The sequence below is a fragment of the Nothobranchius furzeri genome, chromosome 7, assembly GCF_043380555.1.
Source record: "Nothobranchius furzeri strain GRZ-AD chromosome 7, NfurGRZ-RIMD1, whole genome shotgun sequence".
NCBI classification, from domain to species: domain Eukaryota; kingdom Metazoa; phylum Chordata; class Actinopteri; order Cyprinodontiformes; family Nothobranchiidae; genus Nothobranchius; species Nothobranchius furzeri.
The window spans coordinates 56,969,642-56,987,468 of record NC_091747.1 but is presented as its reverse complement, the minus strand read 5'-3'; the positions used below and the strand labels follow the sequence as shown (position 1 = coordinate 56,987,468).

At 41.6% G+C, this 17,827-nt stretch overlaps 1 protein-coding gene across 1 annotated transcript; it reads left to right on the top strand.

The window, feature by feature from the left end:
- Positions 1 to 167: 167 nt before the first annotated feature.
- On the top strand, positions 168 to 17,759 carry mtmr6 (myotubularin related protein 6). Its single transcript, XM_015955398.3, has 15 exons — positions 168 to 345; positions 3,175 to 3,306; positions 8,333 to 8,495; positions 8,634 to 8,791; positions 10,822 to 10,950; positions 11,416 to 11,550; positions 11,659 to 11,791; positions 11,876 to 11,985; positions 12,078 to 12,203; positions 12,267 to 12,316; positions 12,392 to 12,485; positions 12,563 to 12,669; positions 13,383 to 13,517; positions 13,590 to 13,716; positions 17,275 to 17,759. The coding sequence occupies exons 1-15, from the start codon at positions 322 to 324 to the stop codon at positions 17,620 to 17,622; spliced, it is 1,971 nt and encodes a 656-aa protein (XP_015810884.3). The 5' UTR covers positions 168 to 321; the 3' UTR covers positions 17,623 to 17,759.
- The last annotated feature ends 68 nt before the right edge of the window (positions 17,760 to 17,827 follow it).

Below are 17,827 nucleotides of genomic sequence, written 5' to 3'. Positions count from 1 at the left end.
GATGTCGATTGTGTATATTTACTAAAAAAAACTATATGTCACGAAAGGCGGTTTTAACCATGGGTTTAACCGAAGCCCTGGTGTTTTAAACACAAAATGCGCTTTATTTTGAAAACACTTCACGTGCAGCGTTGCCGTGATAGTAATTAACTTCACGCTAACAAAAGAGTGAAATAATTGACAATAAACTCATAACGTATAACAGCGAAAAGTCAAGGCGACACCTCTGCAGTCTTAACCATTTTTAAATCAATGATACACTTGTCATCTTAGCGCGTCGTGTGAGCCCTTTGCGTCGCTGACAGGTCTCGATTCGGAGAAATGGAACACATCCGAACGCCGAAGGTAGCTAACATTTTTTTTTGCTAATTTTTGCAAATGGATGGGATGAATAAGCTTATTGGGCCTTGTCTTTTTGGTATGTTTTCTGTGATTCAGTGTTGCTATGTAATGTTAGCCAGATGTGTTGGCTAGCAGGTGTCGCTAGAATCAGACGTGACGAGCATCTGTTTGCTAGTTTTTTCCCCTCGCTCAACAGACAGCACGGCTTTCACTCAATAACCCTACAACTTTCACACCCAGTTATTGAACTAGTTTAAGCATTTTAGTGATTAATAGAAAACTCGGCTGCATCTGGAGTTATAGTAACACATGATAGGCCTATTTAACAGAGATGGTAAAATCAGGGTGATCTGCACTATGAAAATACTCCTCAGATCAAAAATAGGATCATCTGCTTATTTATTTTAACATTTCAAGTATCAGATGAACTTTTATGGGAAATACGTGACTTTTAAGTTCATAAAAACCCATAAAAAGGTTAAGTTATGTAGGTGCTGCAGCACAGGTTTGACTATGACAGACCTACCCAACTGAAAACACAGGATTTGTGACGGTTTATGAGGTTTTGATCATACATTAAATAATAAGATAAGCATCCAAAGATCCAAAATGACTTTTCAGTTTGAGGTTTAGATGAATTTTTGCATTTTCCAGTCAAACACTGGTGAATAATTTCTTCTGTGTGTCCAAAAAGGTGTGGGTCTTGTAACATGTTTCACCATGCCAAGCAACCTGATGCATACTCTGTGTTTTATTCCTTTTGGTTAAAATTGGGACACGAATATTTGACAATAACTGCTGCTGGGATGGTCAGGGTGTGACACCTGCAGACAGGGTGTGCCCCCATTGTGCTAAATACTTTAAGGTGTTTGAGCCACAGCAACAGCACTTTTATAAGTATTTTTATTGATGAGCAGTGTAAAGCAATCCTCTAGAAAAAACAATATTGTAAGACACACTTTTTTTTACTACCCCAGTCCTACCTACCTACACACACACACACACACACACACACACACGCCGCAAGAGGTCTAATTGTGACAAAACTGCAACCCGGGTTGCTGAGAGACATGCAGGCTCAGTCATTGCATCATATTTGAGGGCAGCAGCAAAACGGAAGGAAGTAAGAAAGGAAGGAAGGATGCTGTAGTCAACACAAGATGAGTTGGTTTGACGAACCATGGATTTGAACCTAGAATCACTCGGTCTTTGAGCTACAGCGGAGACGATGTCTGCAGTGGCGGCTCCAGAAATGTTTTTCTGCAGGTGCTATGAAGGAGCTAGTCTTTTTATTGAGGGTGCTATGAAGGAAGTGGCCATGCGTACCTATTGTTCTCTAAAACACCTTCAACACTAGCAGATACACATGCGTGCACAAAACCTCAACAACACCTGAAACAATCATTAATATACATCATAAACATATGAACAATCGCTGACTTTTCCATGAAATCATAAACACACACAGCCTCACAGAAAACCATCTATAGTGTTGCAAGGTTAGCTAACGTTAGTGTTAGCATTTCCAGCAGCAACACCCTCGACTGCTGCACCGGTTGAGGGTTGACTCTCTTCATCCAGATCCGTAGGTTTTTGTGGGTCTGAGATCACTTCCAAAGATTCATTCGTTTCTGACTGAACTCGTGGAAATTTGGGCAACAAAAGTGATCCATTTTACCACTAGCTCTACTTTTCACTCGTTCGCAGGTGGAAAATGAGGTCAAAGGTTAACATCAATTTCCTGTTTTGGTTTAAGTTTTTATTATCTATATGATAATTTACTGATTCTTTTTGTTTTGTATGTTAAATAATATCATATCCACACGTTAAATTAAAATTAAATTGTAAAAATAAATTAAAAATCTAATATTTACTTGGAGTGCAATGACTAATCCAGGGGTAGCTATAGCACCCCCTAGCCCCCCCCCCCCCCCCCCCCCCCCCCCCCCCCCCCCGGGGCCGCCACTGAATGTCTGTTTTCCGTCCAGTGAACGCAGTTCAAGCCAAAATGTAGCATCTGCATCCTGGATAGGGTTTGTTTTGCTTAACCGGGGCGTATTATGTTATTTTTTTTAAAGTTATAATAGTGTTATGGTTGATACAAAATATTTTTATGAAGTTTTTTGCACTAAATCCCTCTTATATAAAGCAATTTCAGTAGCTTTATTCTTGACATTTTCAGTGGCCAGCTGGAGCTGGCCATGCCCACACTTGCCCCTCTTAAGCAAGAAGCTGAGAAGCTCTGATATCTGGGAGGGGCTCAGAGTAGACTCGCAGCTGAGATCTCTCTTGTGCACCCGATAGGTTGCTGTATCGGATTTCCCCGTTTGTGACATCACAACTGAAGACTTTTTGAAACGGTTTGTTTTAGGCATGTAATCCCTCAAACCAAACGTTGACAGAAAACGGATAGATGAATTTTTTTTCTTGTTTGGAGTGTTTATAGAGGCAGTAGTGGCCCACATGGTAACACAAAAACATGCAAAATGTGAGTTTTGTATAAGTCCGCTTTAAATCTGTCTCTATTCAGTGGGAAAACTAGACTATTTGTTTATTTTGCTCCTGAAAGTCTGCTTTTCTAGCGATCATCTGCAAGGGGCGGATCATAATTAGGGATCATCTTTATTTCTCTGGTTTTATCAACATACCTGCCTCTGTAAGTAAGGACCACAGTATAATGTGTCACACCTGCTAGAATCGGTGGTTTTCCCTCACGCATCATTACCTTCTCTCTTTTATTACATCCTGTTTCCACATAGATCAAAGATTATTTCACAGCTGGTGACCCATTGATGAGTTTATCACCCTCTGTGTGTACTTGTGGATCTGCAGGTGGAGCAGGTGCGGTTGCAAGATCGCTTCAGCAACAAATCCACGAACGGCACGCTGTATCTCACCGCCACTCACCTTATATTTGTGGAAAGCAGCTCCAACAACTCAGCTTCTGCTGGACAGGAGGTCTGGGTACGTACGGTCGGTGGAGAATGTTGCATGTGATCATTTTTAGGTGTCCGAGCAGGAGTGGGAGAGAGAATGTCCAAAGATGTGCATGATTAGAGGAAGACTGACAACGTTTTGCATGCATGTGAAATGTGTGCATCCTTCTGAATGATTTTATTGTCACAATGGTTTTGATGTAATGACATCAAAACTCATGATGAATACGTGATGTTGTTTGCAGCACTGTTTATATAAAGTATGCAGCTGCAAGCAGGGACGAAATTTTGATTTCAGAAGTGGGGGGGACACAGCAGGCTTGTACGGATTTGGGGTGGGGGGTGTTATGTAAAGACCCCTTGACACGTCACGTGCCCATCTCAATAATTTTTCCATCCTTATTGAAGTGCAGTTTTGGCTGTTGACAATGGATAGGCCATTGTATTTATTGTTTTGGGTCTTTTTTTATTGTTTTTGGTGCAACATTTTCTAACAGGGAGTGAGATTCCTTTTTTATTTAATTTTTTTGTTGTTATTTTTATTCATTTAGAAGTTCTGGTTCTGGACATTTCAATGTTAAATGAAGGTTTCTTTGTTGCATTTTAAAGGGTGTACTTGCATTATTATGATATATTAACATTATATTAGTGGTTATTTTGGTCTAGATAATGTTGACAATATCGTTTATCATCAACAATTTGTTGGACAAAATATCGTCCAGCAAAATTTGTTACTTTCCCAGACCTAGTCAAAAGTATAAAAATTATTTATACATAAACTGTCTCTCCTGAGATCTGGCCGTTTGTTCATTTGCTGTGTTAGAGGACATGCTGAACTAATGTTTTACACATGATCATCACCCTAACATTTGAGTGTATAAAAACATATTAAATATGTTTTTTTCCCTTAAAAGTGTTTAAACAGTTGTTGCATTTCAACACACAAAAATAAATGGAAAAAATAAGATAAATTTAATGAAAAGTGTACATCTTTGATATTAAGCTTAAAAAATCTGTTGACGATGATGATACTGTTCATTTTTCAGAGCTTTTTAATGTGAGCATATACATTGCAATAGATAAGTTTACAATAAAGTTAAATGATAAAAGTTTTGAAGTTGCACTTCTACTACTACTACTACTAGTAATAATAATTATGATGATAATAGTAATAAAAAAATAATTATTATAATAATACGAATAAATTGTGTCTGAGGAGTCAGTTATGTGGAGGAGATGAGTTTGTAAAAGTTAGTTTTGAGTATGTGTGTGAAGGAGGAGGTGAGTCTGAGCTTAATGCAGGGGTGTCACATTTCCAACTTACGTTTTGACTTTGAAAGAAGTCTCTTATATCCACTTTTCGTTTTCTTGACATGCTGCCTCCTGGCTGTGCCTAACTACCAAAGACTCACAAATGAACACTTATTCAAATGTTATGTAATGGAAGCTGAGCTGAGCTCTGATATTACACAGCGTCTAGTTGACGATGTGACTCAGTACCGGTGTTCCCTAGCGGCTCCAAACTAGCAAAACGTGAGCACGTTCTGACTGTTTACAACTTGAGTGACAGCAGCAACAGCCAATAATACGTTAGCAAGTATCAGCAGAGCCAATAGATTAGCTTTTGGGCGGGTCTAATAGTAAACCGGTTTCCGTTTCGGTCCTAGTGCTCAACCAAATCCTTTTAATGGAGCGTAACATTGTTTTTGGACGGAAAAAAGTGCAGGGGACCAAAACTGCCTTTTGAAAAAGTGGGGGGGACATGTCCCACCCGTCCCCCCCCAAAATTACGTCCCAGGCTGCAAGCCTGATTTGATCATATAACCCTTACACAGTCAGCTAAACATTGTCCGTCTGCATTTAGACTTTTTTGTTCTGTTTTGTGCTCTGGTCTGCAGAGTGGTTAGTTCTGTTTTCGTTCAAAATGCTTCAAGCTGCAAAATTCAGGCCCTGGCCTCAGTCTCTCTTTCCTTCCTTCCTTAAGTGCTGGAAAATGGGGGGGGGGGGGGGGGGGGGTGTGATTCCATGGATTTGATCATATTGTCTTCTGTGTCTCACATGAGTAGAGTTTGGTAACTTCATATAAAATATTAAAGAGCGACTAAGTGACTCTCTCTCTCACCAGCCGATGAGATCATCGTTTTCATGTGTGTCTTTTCCGGTTTGTGCCAGTGTCCTCGACTAATCATTACGTATGCTGCTGAACACACATTACTAGTATCATTATGTATGCTTGTGGACTTGTATCTCATTAGCGAAAATTCAGACATCTTGTTCTGTCTGACACTCCGTACGTTTACATGTAAGAAAACTAAATTATTGCCATTAGGGATGTCCCGTTCCGATACTGATACTGGATATCGACCCATAAATACTGTATCCGATTATATGGGACCGCATCAGAAATCTCCAACGATAGCAGTATGTTTAGCTTTAAATTCCATTCGAGTAAATGAATCCAGCACGGGGTATCCGCGGGTCCTTAAAAAGTCTTAAAAAATCTTAAATTATCTCTTCCAAATTTAAGACCCTAAAAATTCTTTAAAATGACAAATAATCCTTAAATACAGTTTCCAAAGGTCTTAAATTACCAAAGACCCAATAAACAAGATTCTTTTATTTCTATAAAATTTTCGGGAATTTCTAGTTAATGTTCAGCATTTTTTGTGTATGATGTTGGTGTAAGCGGAACCGTACACATTCAGTTGGTTGCGAAAGGGGGCTACTTTAAATGAGCACATTAGCTGATTAAGCTAGTGGGAGCTTGCGCCATGGAGAAGTGCAAGGTTAATGGTAACTGGATGGCTAATCCCGTGTTCGCGACGTGGTTAGCAACGGTTCCAGGCAATAGCTGGAAATTACAGCTTAAATTTTATTTAAAAAATAGCTTAGATTTGGTCAAAGTGGCCATAAAAAAGGTCTTAAAAAGTCATAAATTTGGCTCGCTCAAACCTGCAGATACCCTGCAGCAGCGCCCAGATCCAGCATGCAAAGTCCACATGATCAGAGCAGTGTGTGCTAGCAAAGTAGCAAGGAACAATGTCGGCCATGTGGCTGCATGTTTCGTCAAAGAGCGAAAAAGACAGTTTGGCTCAGTGCAACACTTGTCATGCATCAGTTTCCCATGGTGGAACAGAACCGGGGAAGATGAATACGTCCAACCTCATCGTGTCTTTGAAGCAGGATCACAAAACATTGCATGAGGATTTTCGCAGTGTGTGAAATTGACACTTTAGATACTCAACTTGTAGCAGTTGGTCAGTGAACAACATTGCGTTTTTATTCCTTATGTCTCCAACCTCAGCTATTCACATTAATGCAAAGGTTATTAAAAAATTGGTCAGTTTTTTATACTTACTGTTGCTGTTTATGTATTTATTTATTTATTTTTGAGTAAAATCGCTTGATCAAGCCTTTTATACAAATGAAATAATTAAAAGTATGTATGATTTGTGCTGATATCATATCGGATATCGGTCATTACTGAAGGCTGCAATATCTGTATCGTATCGGAAGTGAAAAAAGTTGTATCGGGGCATCCGTAATTGCCGTAGTCCGACTGAAGTCTAACAAACTGGACTGCTCCTAACGGAGCTAAGGTAACCAGATAATGAGGTCAGAAAACAGAATTCCTTGCATGTGAACGACACTCAGCTTAGCCGATCCATGACCAGCCTGGAAACTCCCCCTCCGGAAAGTGACGAGACCACAGAAGCAGTCTTCTGATAGTTTCTCCACAAGACTCGGCACAATCAAACAGTACGTACCAAATGTACAGCGTTCTTCATTCCTTTGGCCATTGTGCATATCCTGCTTTGACTCAGTCTGCTTCACTACCGCCAGCTTTTGTTTACTATTTGTGTGCTGCTATAGGCTAACCAGACGAAAGTCAACGTGAAACAGTGCATCTTGTTCAGTAATTTGAATTTCTAACGGACTTGTACACTCTGATAAAGGCTCCCTCTCTGGTAAGGTATTAGCTCGTTTATTGCCGTGGCTTGATTTCGATGAGCATGTAACCACACTGAGTGTTGGCTATGCTCAAAAAGCAGGTTTACTCTTAATTTATCCCAAATTTTTTTTCCCATTTTTGTCCTTTTTCACACTTTGCTAGCTTAAAAATCTAGATGAACCGTAGCTGTGCAGGTTGGTGTAGCCACGCTCCTTTCAAGCCTCAGCAGGTCTACCATTGGTTTGGCTAATTCGGGACTGGGCACAGGTGGGCTCAGTACCATTACGATGACGGCAGAGCTGCAATGTAGCAAAACAAAGATGGCGGCTCAGGAACGGTACTTGTTTGAAATGACTTTGGCATCAACTTTGGGTGATTTAGACTTGGGCTTTTCTTTGAGACATGAGAAGAAAGAGGTACTTTATTTCTAAACAGGACGGTGTACGGCGGACTGCCGCGTTGAATGATTTCCATTGCTATGAATACATCCCGATGTTCGAGGTTCTGATTGGTCCTAGCGCTGTCCAATTGTGTGCGGGTACGGTTTGAAAGCCAACCGTGAATTCCATCCCTGTGACTGAGACTATATATTTACAAATACACGATGCCCTTCCAGGTTAATACTTGGCAGTTTTGGGGCGAACATACAAATAAAATTAAATGAAGCGTTGTGAAAAAGTGCAGAAAACAAAACCTGAACAGCCATTAGCGTTTGGCTCAGCTGGTGAGAACACATGGCCCTCTTTGGCGCTCTATATCTCAGGCAAACAATAAAGACATCATCAATGTTTACACTGGTCACAGGAAGTTTGACTTCACATGGCTGAACCTTTGTTTTTATATCTTTTATAATATTTACACAATCGCAGTAAAGTTTTATGATTATGGAATGCTGATGATGTCACCAACCGTTGAACTGTCCAAAAATCTTAAACTTTTGCAAATGAATGTTTATTGATTCTGCAAGTAAGGTAAATCTACAAATTATACTCGCAAGAGAGTGTCCCTCTTTACCCAATTTACCCTAGTAATTGCATTGATGCCCTTCAAGTTTCAGCTTGTTTCACTCTATATAATCAGCCCTTTCCTACTCTTTCTGCAGATTTTGCACCACCATATAGCCTCCGTGGAGAAGCTGAGTCTGACCACCACCGGCTGCCCGCTGATCATTCACTGCCGCAACTTTAGAGTGGTTCATTTTGTGGTACAGAGGGAGAGGGACTGCCACGACGTCTACAGCTCACTGCTGCGTCTCCTACGGCCAGGTGCTTTCCACCACCTCTGTGTCTGTGTTGGCCGTGAAATACAAACCGTGTCCTGTCGTTCCTCTCCTACATAAATATTGTTTACACACACACGCAAATTCAGTTTGAGTGTGTGATTTCGAGGCTTTGTTGTTACAGTATCCTACGACGAACTGTACGCGTTCTCCTACAATCCCAAACAGAATGATCAGCAGCGAGAGGAAGGATGGCAGCTCATCGACCTGGGGGCGGAGTTTGAGAGAATGGGGGTCCCCTGTGACCAATGGCAGCACACTGATGTCAACAGAGATTACAAGGTCATTTTGAAATCTAACCATTTCCGTGTGCCAGTAATGCCACCTTCCTAAAACAGAACAAAGGACTTTGGACTTTCGGTGTCACATGCTTGCTTAGCCATGAAGTTCTTTGGAGCCGTCTATCTTCCAAAATATGCAGCTTTCATTCCAAACGTGGTCCCTTGACTGTTTAGGCTTAAAATAATGGCTATGATTTTTATTGTGATAATGTTTTTGCCTGTTTGTGGGTGCATACTTTTGTTTGTAGTTTTAGCAAAGTTTCTTGTGGACCACTGGACAGATAATAATGCAACTCAATCTTCATTAGAAGTAAAGTTCATAGTCAACATCATTCAAGATGGCCTCTGCAGCTATGCAACATTAGTAAACAAACAAGTGAACATATTTGGTCAGTTTCATGGATATGAAGCTAAATATGGTAGCCTAGAAGTCGAGACCAGTATTTCCCAACAAGAGGCCAGCCGATATGTTTTTTTAAAAGTCCGATACTGATTTTTAAAGAATTTTGTTTCCGATGGCCGATATCTACAGCCGATTATTAAGGCCGATACATACACACACACACATATTATATATATATATATATATATATATATATATATATATATATATATATATATATATATATATATATATAGTGAAAGTAACTTAAAGTAATGCAAAAGTAGTGTAATGCCTTACATTTTAAAATCAGTAATATTGTAATGTAATGAATTACTTTAAAATGGGGGTAACAAGTAATAAATAATGCATCACAGTTTTGAAGTAACTTGCCCAACACTGTATATACATTTATTGTCATTCCGTGTGGTAATTTAGTTGTGAAATCTCAGTTAGCACGTCACAATACAGTGCCAGTTAAAAATTGTAGTCGGTTAAAAGTTTTATCAACATATGTGTGTATATTTACAAGAAAAAAAATACTTCATACGTATGTCACGAAAGGCGGTTTTAACTGAAGCCCTGGTGTTTAAACACAAAATGTGCTTTATTTTGAAAAACACTTCACGTGCAGCGTTGCCGTGATAGTAACTAACTTCACGCTAACAAAAGAGTGAAATAATTGACAATAAACTCATAACGTATAACAGCGAAAAGTCAAGGCGACACCTCTGCAGTCTTAACCATTTTTAAATCAATGATACACTTGTCATCTTAGCGCGTCGTGTGAGCCTTTCGCGTCGCTGACAGGTCTCGATTCGGAGAAATGGAACACATCCGAACGCCGAAGGTAGCTAACATTTTTTTTTGCTAATTTTTGCAAATGGATGGGATGAATAAGCTTATTGGGCCTTGTCTTTTTGGTATGTTTTCTGTGATTCAGTGTTGCTATGTAATGTTAGCCAGATGTGTTGGCTAGCAGGTGTCGCTAGAATCAGACGTGACGAGCATCTGTTTGCTAGTTTTTTCCCCTCGCTCAACAGACAGCACGGCTTTCACTCAATAACCCTACAACTTTCACACCCAGTTATTGAACTAGTTTAAGCATTTTAGTGATTAATAGAAAACTCAGCTGCATCTGGAGTTATAGTAACACACGATAGGCCTATTTAACAGAGATGGTAAAATCAGGGTGATCAAGGTACGTCTACAAGGAATTACCTTTGGAGTCAATCCTATTCAAGATGGGCACCACAGCTAATTGACAAAAATGGCTAATAGTCAGTTTTATAGCTTTTGAGTCTGGTGAGTTACACTTTTTTTACTCAATTTGAGCCTAGTTTAAAATTCTGGCATAAGATGTGTTGGGCATCCCTCAGAGGTCTTTATTTAGTAGCACACAACCTGAAGGTAATCTACAAGGTGATCCACAAGGGGGCGATGGAGCTCCACTGTGGGTGAAGCGCTCCCTCACAGATGAAGCATTTGAATATGCCTGATTTGTTTTTTCAGGATGTCTTTTGAGGTGCAGAATTTGCTGTTTCTAGCTACGGGTATTTAAATAAAACACAAATGATTACCTGAAAAGCTCCTTTTAAGTGGAACCGTCGAACGTGGTTTGGTTATTGACGCACATTTCTTCTCTCCAGGTGTGTGAGACATATCCACGGGACCTGTATGTCCCCATCACAGCCAGTAAGCCTATTATTGTTGGGAGCTCCAAGTTCCGAAGCAAAGGGCGTTTTCCTGTACTCACATATTTCTACCAGGAGAAGAAGGTACACGAAGCAGCTTTGATCATTCTGGCTAATATTTCGTCTTTGTCAGTAAATGAGTACATAGCAAAAGTTATTTATTGGTCTGTGTTCACCACATTTAGTAAATCTGTAGAATCAGGAGATGAGAAGAGTAGAACTGACCTATTTTTCAAGGTACATTTCATGGAAATGTGCCCATCTGAAAAGGGACGATGTGGGTTAGTTTTGCATGCTCATGTGATTTCTGACTAATGTTTGGGTGAGAAGGTCGTGAACGTTCTGCTAAAGTAACACCTAGCACAGGCGCCTTCCCGGCTCGCCGTCCTGCGTGATGTTTGAGTCGACTTTTATTCTTTAGTTGTGCAACTTGACAAAACGTGATCAACAAAACACAACCTTCCAGTCTGACAACTCGATTTTCTCTTGTGTTTTGGGATTTAGCTAAATGAACGAATGAATTTGATCTAATGTGAGTTTGTGCGACAGGCTGCAGTGTGTCGCTGCAGTCAGCCTCTCTCTGGGTTCAGTGCCCGGTGCCTGGAGGATGAGAGCCTGCTGCAGGCCATCAGCAAAGCCAATCACAACAGCCGATTTGTTTATGTCATGGATACAAGGCCAAAGGTGAGGCCTGACATCCAAACTCACATAAAGTAAAGACACTAAAAGCTCAATTTTTAGTTATTTAAACACATTTGACGTAAAGCAGATTAAACACAACTCTTTGTGCAGCTGAACGCGCTGGCTAACCGAGCGGCAGGCAAAGGCTACGAGAACGAGGACAACTACTCCAACATCCGCTTTCAGTTTGTTGGGATTGAAAACATCCACGTCATGAGGAGCAGCCTGCAGAAGTTACTTGAAGGTTTGCTGCCGCCCACATCCGCTCTCTGCATCGCATTAGTTACTAATTGTGAAGGAACCTTTCACGATATCCTTTCCCTCTCAGTGACTGGGACTCGATCTCTTACCATGAGCGACTTCCTGGTGGGACTAGAAGGCAGCGGGTGGCTGCGGCATATCAAGGCTGTTGTAGATGCAGCTGTCTTTCTCACCAGGGTAACTTTAATTCCTTCTTTATCCATATCGTCTCATTCCTTGTAGGCCGTACAGGTCAGGATTATAATTTTGTCCATGCTCTTGTCCCCCAGGCTGTGACGGTGGAAGGAGCCAGTGTGCTGGTCCATTGCTCTGACGGATGGGACAGAACAGCCCAAGTGTGCGCTCTGGGGGCGCTGCTCATGGACCCCTACTATCGCACCATCAAGGGCTTCATGGTAATAAACACAAATGCTGATGGTAGCTGGAGTTTATCTGATATGTGCACCTTCTGCTTTCAGGTGCTGATAGAGAAAGACTGGATCTCTTTTGGTCACAAGTTTGCAGACAGGTGAGATTTTAACAGCGTGACTTGTTCAGGATGTCCTCCCTGCAGAATCTTCATCTGAACTTTTCTGACCTTTAGGTGCGACCAGTTGGACGGAGACCCTAAGGAAGTGTCCCCCATCTTCACTCAGTTCCTCGAGTGTGTTTGGCAGCTGACTGAGCAGTTTCCACAGGTACGTAGTTGGCTCAAAGCTTTTCATTTTAAGTGTTTAATTGTATTTTCCTCCTAACGACGAGCGGCTGTGTTTAGGCGTTTGAGTTCAGCGAGTGGTTCCTGCTGCAGATCCATGAACACGTCCACTCGTGTCAATATGGAAACTTCCTGGGAAACAATCAGAGGCAGAGAGAGGAGTTGCAGTAAGTCCAGCAGACCTTTGGTGTTCGGAAAGGATTCTTTAAATGTCATTTTTGAAACCTAATCACCTTTACTAGGTTTTCAAATGTGTGCTGTGTTGTCGTTCAATAAAAAAAATCACTACTTTATTTGTCAAATTCAGAAAAGAAATTCAGATTTTAAGTCTTTGATTATTTTGTGGTAAACTCGGCATAAGCTGTGCCCCGAGCTCGATCACGGGGCAGAATCACTGTTGTCTTTCAAACTCTATATGCAATTGGACAATGCTAGGACCAATCAGAACAACGAGCAACGTCACATGTTCATATAGATGGAAATCGGTCAACAGGCCAGTCCACCAAACACCGTTGACGAAGAAGAAGCACGTCTGTCTGCTCATGTCTCAAAGATGAGTCGAAGTCTAAATCTTCCAAAGTTGATGCCAAAGCCGCTTCAAATGCTTTGTTGCCGCTCCGGGGCTAAGCCCGCCCACCGTCTCTCGGCATGGAGCGCTGTGATTGGCCCTGTCTAAACTTAGCCGAGCCAATGATAGACCTGCTGACACTACATTGGTGGCCAGCCCGACCTGCAGAGCTAAATCTTTTGCCACTGCTACAGTTTTAGATTTCTAGGCTAGCTTAAACTAGAACTAGCTAGTAAAACACAACTATGGAGCTTTTGCAAACTCTAAACCGTCACCGTGTGGATTGTTCTATTTAGTTGTCTTCTCTTCCAGGCTGAGAGAGCGGACTCACTCCCTCTGGGCCTTTCTCATGAGTGAAAAGCAGAACTACCTGAATCCGTTCTACAGCCCTGCGTACTCTGAGGAGCATCCTGTGCTGGAGCCCTCCACCTTGCCCCATCATTTTAGGTCTGTACTGGATTCTTCACCCATCAGCGTTTCTGCTACTGTTAGTGTATCTTACCTGTTTGTGTTTCTCAGGTTCTGGAGGAACATGTACCACCAGTTCGATCGCTCCATGCACCCACGCCAGTCGGTCCTCAAAACCCTCGTGGCCCTGAAAGAGAGCGGCCGCAAGGCCGAGAGCACGGTACAAGTGCTGGAGAGTGTGAGCTGCTTTCTTTTTTTAATACTTTATTTTATTTTTTAAGTACACTTAAATAGAATAACACCTGAACAGTAACACTAGGGGCAGCTATTCAATTTTTTCGCTTGGCATTGCGCCGTTGGTCCATCAAAGAGATCTACACAGAATAGTTATCCCTCTTCCAGCTCCTTAAACGCTGTCCATTTCCTCCATTTTTGGTGAAAGGTAGGCATTTTTAGTCTCAGATGGTGAGTTAGTCTTTCCATGCTGTAGATTTCGTCCATGGTACCCAACCAATGTCCAAGTATGGGGGGTCGCTTTGCATCCAGTTCCTTGGAACAGTTTCCACAGCGCTTTGTGATTCATATCTGAGAAAGGCGCTATATAAATAAACTTTTACTTACTTACTTACTTACTTACTTGTGATGGCCTTCTTACATGCGATTGTCAAGACCTTTATATAAGTAAACGTCTCTGTTTTGAATAACTCTCTCTGGCATGGCTCCCAAATACATGTTTTTTGGATCTCTAGGGACAAAATAATGTAATATTTTCCTTAATGTCTCACATCTTCCCAGAAAGGTTGTATCTTAACACATGACCAAAAAATATGGGTATGAGTGGCATTTCCATGGCCACACAGCCTCCAACAGTATTTTTTTTTTTGTTTCCTGGAATCTACCAATAATTTGTGGAGTCAACCCAGGGTCCAGACCAGGAAGCAGAGTCGTAGTTTAACCCACCCATCTGCAGCTTCTGTACTGTTACCCACCCACTACCCCATAGAGACAGTGTCCTGCACCACAGCCAAAATAACACAGATTAAATATCAGGCTTAATAAAGCAAATCATGGAAATCTCATATATATTAGAACAAATTCAACTGAGCAGAAATCTAGAAAAATTAAATGTGGGTTGTTGAACATTAGATCCATTTTTTCTAAGACTTTGTTAGTTAATGACTTGATTTGTTATAATCAGATCTCTTTGCTCTCTCACAGAATCCTGACTGCAGCAAGAGGACTATGTTAGCTTAAATGTGTCAACTCCTTCAAATTATTTAAATCATCATATTGCTCGAAGTACAGGGCGAGGAGGAGGAGTAGCAACCATTTTTCATTCGGACTTATTAATCTGTCCCTTACCAATTAATAGCTACAGTTCGTTTGAACATCTTCTTAGTTTTCCTAATCCAGATTGCAAAACTGTAAAACCACTCTTGTTTGTAGTTTTATATCATCCACCAGGCCCTTACTCTGAGTTTTTGGATCAGATCTCTGATTTTTTATCTGATTTGGTGCTAAATACTGATAAGGTCATTGTAGTGGGGGATTTTAACATTCATGTGGACATTGAAAATGATAGCCTCAATGTAGCCTTTAGTAATATCTTAGATTCAATTGGTTTTACTCAAAGAATACATTGCTCCACCCACTCCTGCCATCATACATTAGACCATTAGACTTATGGCATAGAGTGTGAGGAAATAACGATCTTCCACATAATCCAGTCCTCTCGGACCACTTTCTGATAACCTTTGAGTTTTTTTATGACTGAGTTCTCGAGACATGAAAGTAAATTTCACTATAACATGATTTGAACACAATTTGTGCCTCTTCTTTCTTTACTCTGCTGAGTACCTTTCTTCTTTTTATTGGGTTACCCAGTCCATTAATGTTTAAGGATATCACTTTAACCTTATCTGAAACCATCGACTACTTTCAAGAGAAAAGGATAAACCATGTAAGCTGCCCCTTTGAACATGTGAACTTCACAAACAAAATGAATAAAACCAGAACGAAAGTGTACTTTCCCTTTAAGAGAGGGCCCAAAGCTAGAAATGGTTACCGAGTACCTCAGTACCATTCTTTAAGTCCAGCATATCATTCATAGTCTTAATAATTCGAAGTTCCCAGATATATTTATATTGAATATGGCCTAAAAATATCTTCAAACAAACCTCTATGCCGATCTCTCTCTAAATGAATCGATCCTCCACTTCATATATTTATTTCCCAGAATCAGTGGCTCCAGCGGGGCTTCTCTGAAAACTCTGGAGCTTCTTTCGGGCCCTGCGAGCTGTGGTGAGGGTGCTGAGTCCTTCACTCTCCCGGCTCCATCCAATCAGCTCCTGGAGTCGTACCCTCCATGTCGTCCTCTGCCCCAGCCGGCGGCTCCGTCCCTGCCACGGGGAGGCCTCGCATCTGCAGCTCCTGCCTCGCCTGCTGTGCGCTGCTGTAGGTGCGGGACCCCGACTCCCAGTGGATCCAGATACTTGTGTAGGGGGTTTGAAAGCGAATCCCCTTTTCTTTTAGTGCTTTCTTGATGCAGTTGTACTCACGGCGTTTTTTTTACGATCTCAACCGCATAGTCTTGGTCGAAATAAACTGGTTTATTCCCGATTTGGATTTTTTTTTTCCAAGCTTCCCTCAACAGTTTCTTTCGTAGTGAATTCTTGCAAGTGTACTAAAATCTGTCTTGGTGTCTCTTCGGGTTGTGGTTTGCAGCCTAGTGAGCGGTGTGCCCGCTGGATGTTTAGCTCCATGTCCTGGGGTAGCTGCAGCTCGCGTTGGAGGAATTATTTCAGGAATAACTAGGGAATCTCCCTTTACCCCTTCTGGTACCCCGAAGATACAGATGTTATTCCTCTGCGATCGCGACTCCAGATCCGTGAACTTCTGCTGCAGGACTTTCTGTTGCTCCATGTACTTGCAAAGCGCTTCGTTTGCATGGAAGGCCCAGTCCTCCACCTGTTGTACTCGTATCTCCGCCTCCTCCACTCGGCCTGCCAGGCTTTGCATTTCCTTTGTCATATTGTCTAGTTTTCCATTTAGTTCTTCTCTCATTTGGTTGATTTCCTGGCCCAGTCGTACATTATCGCCTTTCACTTCGGACTTTAGCTCCGCTATGGCCTCTATTATAGCGTTCAGGTCTGTTTTCGCTCCTGCTTTAGTCAAGGCCACCGCTTCCTCCATGTTGCCCATCTGTCCTTTAGCATTTGTAGCTTTCGTCGTTGTGCCACTCCTATCATGGGTTTTTGGCATGTTTACTTACAGCTTGTGGTTCAAAGTTAATATCTTCCCTCTCCGATATTTTTCCTGTCACGTTGATGAGTTAACTCTTCGAGTTCAGAGGGTTTAGATGGATGTCTGGGAGCACGAGCTAAATGTGCGTCCATCCTTGCATCATTAAACCGGAAGTGACTGTGAGCTGCTTTCTGATTCCATTTAGGTTTTAAATTAGCGTCATTTAGCGTTTGTTGTGATCTAATCACAGGTTATTTTGCAGATCCGTTGGAAGAGGTTTAGGGTTATGTCAGTTTTTTGATTATGTAAAAAACTTTATTTATACCTTTTTAAAGTTCAATTTATTGTAGCTTGAAATCAAAAGTTTTGGTTCTTAGATTTTATTTTTGGGATATTTCTGAAGATGGTAACTTTATGAAGTCTTCCTAAACTTGCAGGAGATCTTAAAATATTAATTTTTATTTTTAAATGACGCTCATTCGTAACATTTTTAAATAGTAAAATCAACTTTTCAACCAGATTGTCTTCTGTTTGTCCTATTTTACGTATCCAGAGGCTCCAACAGCTTGGTGTGACCCCCATTTCAACCTCTGACCCTCCTGCACCTCCCCCCACTAGAGATCAGCACGCCAACCCTCTCCCCCCACGTCCCGCCTCCCTCATCCTGGGGGCTCCCATCAGCCAGAAAGAAGTGCAGCGTCAGGAAGAAGATGAGCAGGACGAGGTGGGTGAGGAGGCCACAGAGAGCACCGACAACGAGCGGACTGTAGAGGGCAGCAGTGGCTCCGAGAGCAGGAAGCAGAGCTACGGGGAGCTGGAAGGGACATACAACAAGGAACTGGGAAAAGAAGAGCCAGCTGTTGTGAGTCTAGAGTTTGGTGTGGCTCGTATGACCTGCTGAAACCGACCTAAGGGATTGTTTCAGGACAGATGGATGGCCAGAGTGAAAGTGTTTTACTGTGTGTGTGTGTGTGTGTGTGTGTGTGTGTGTGTGTGTGTGTGTGTGTGTGTGTGTGTGTGTGTGTGTGTGTGTGTGTGTGTGTGTGTGTGTGTGTGTGTGTGTAGGAGAAGTTCTTTTTTGCGATCATGTGCTGATTATGCAATGA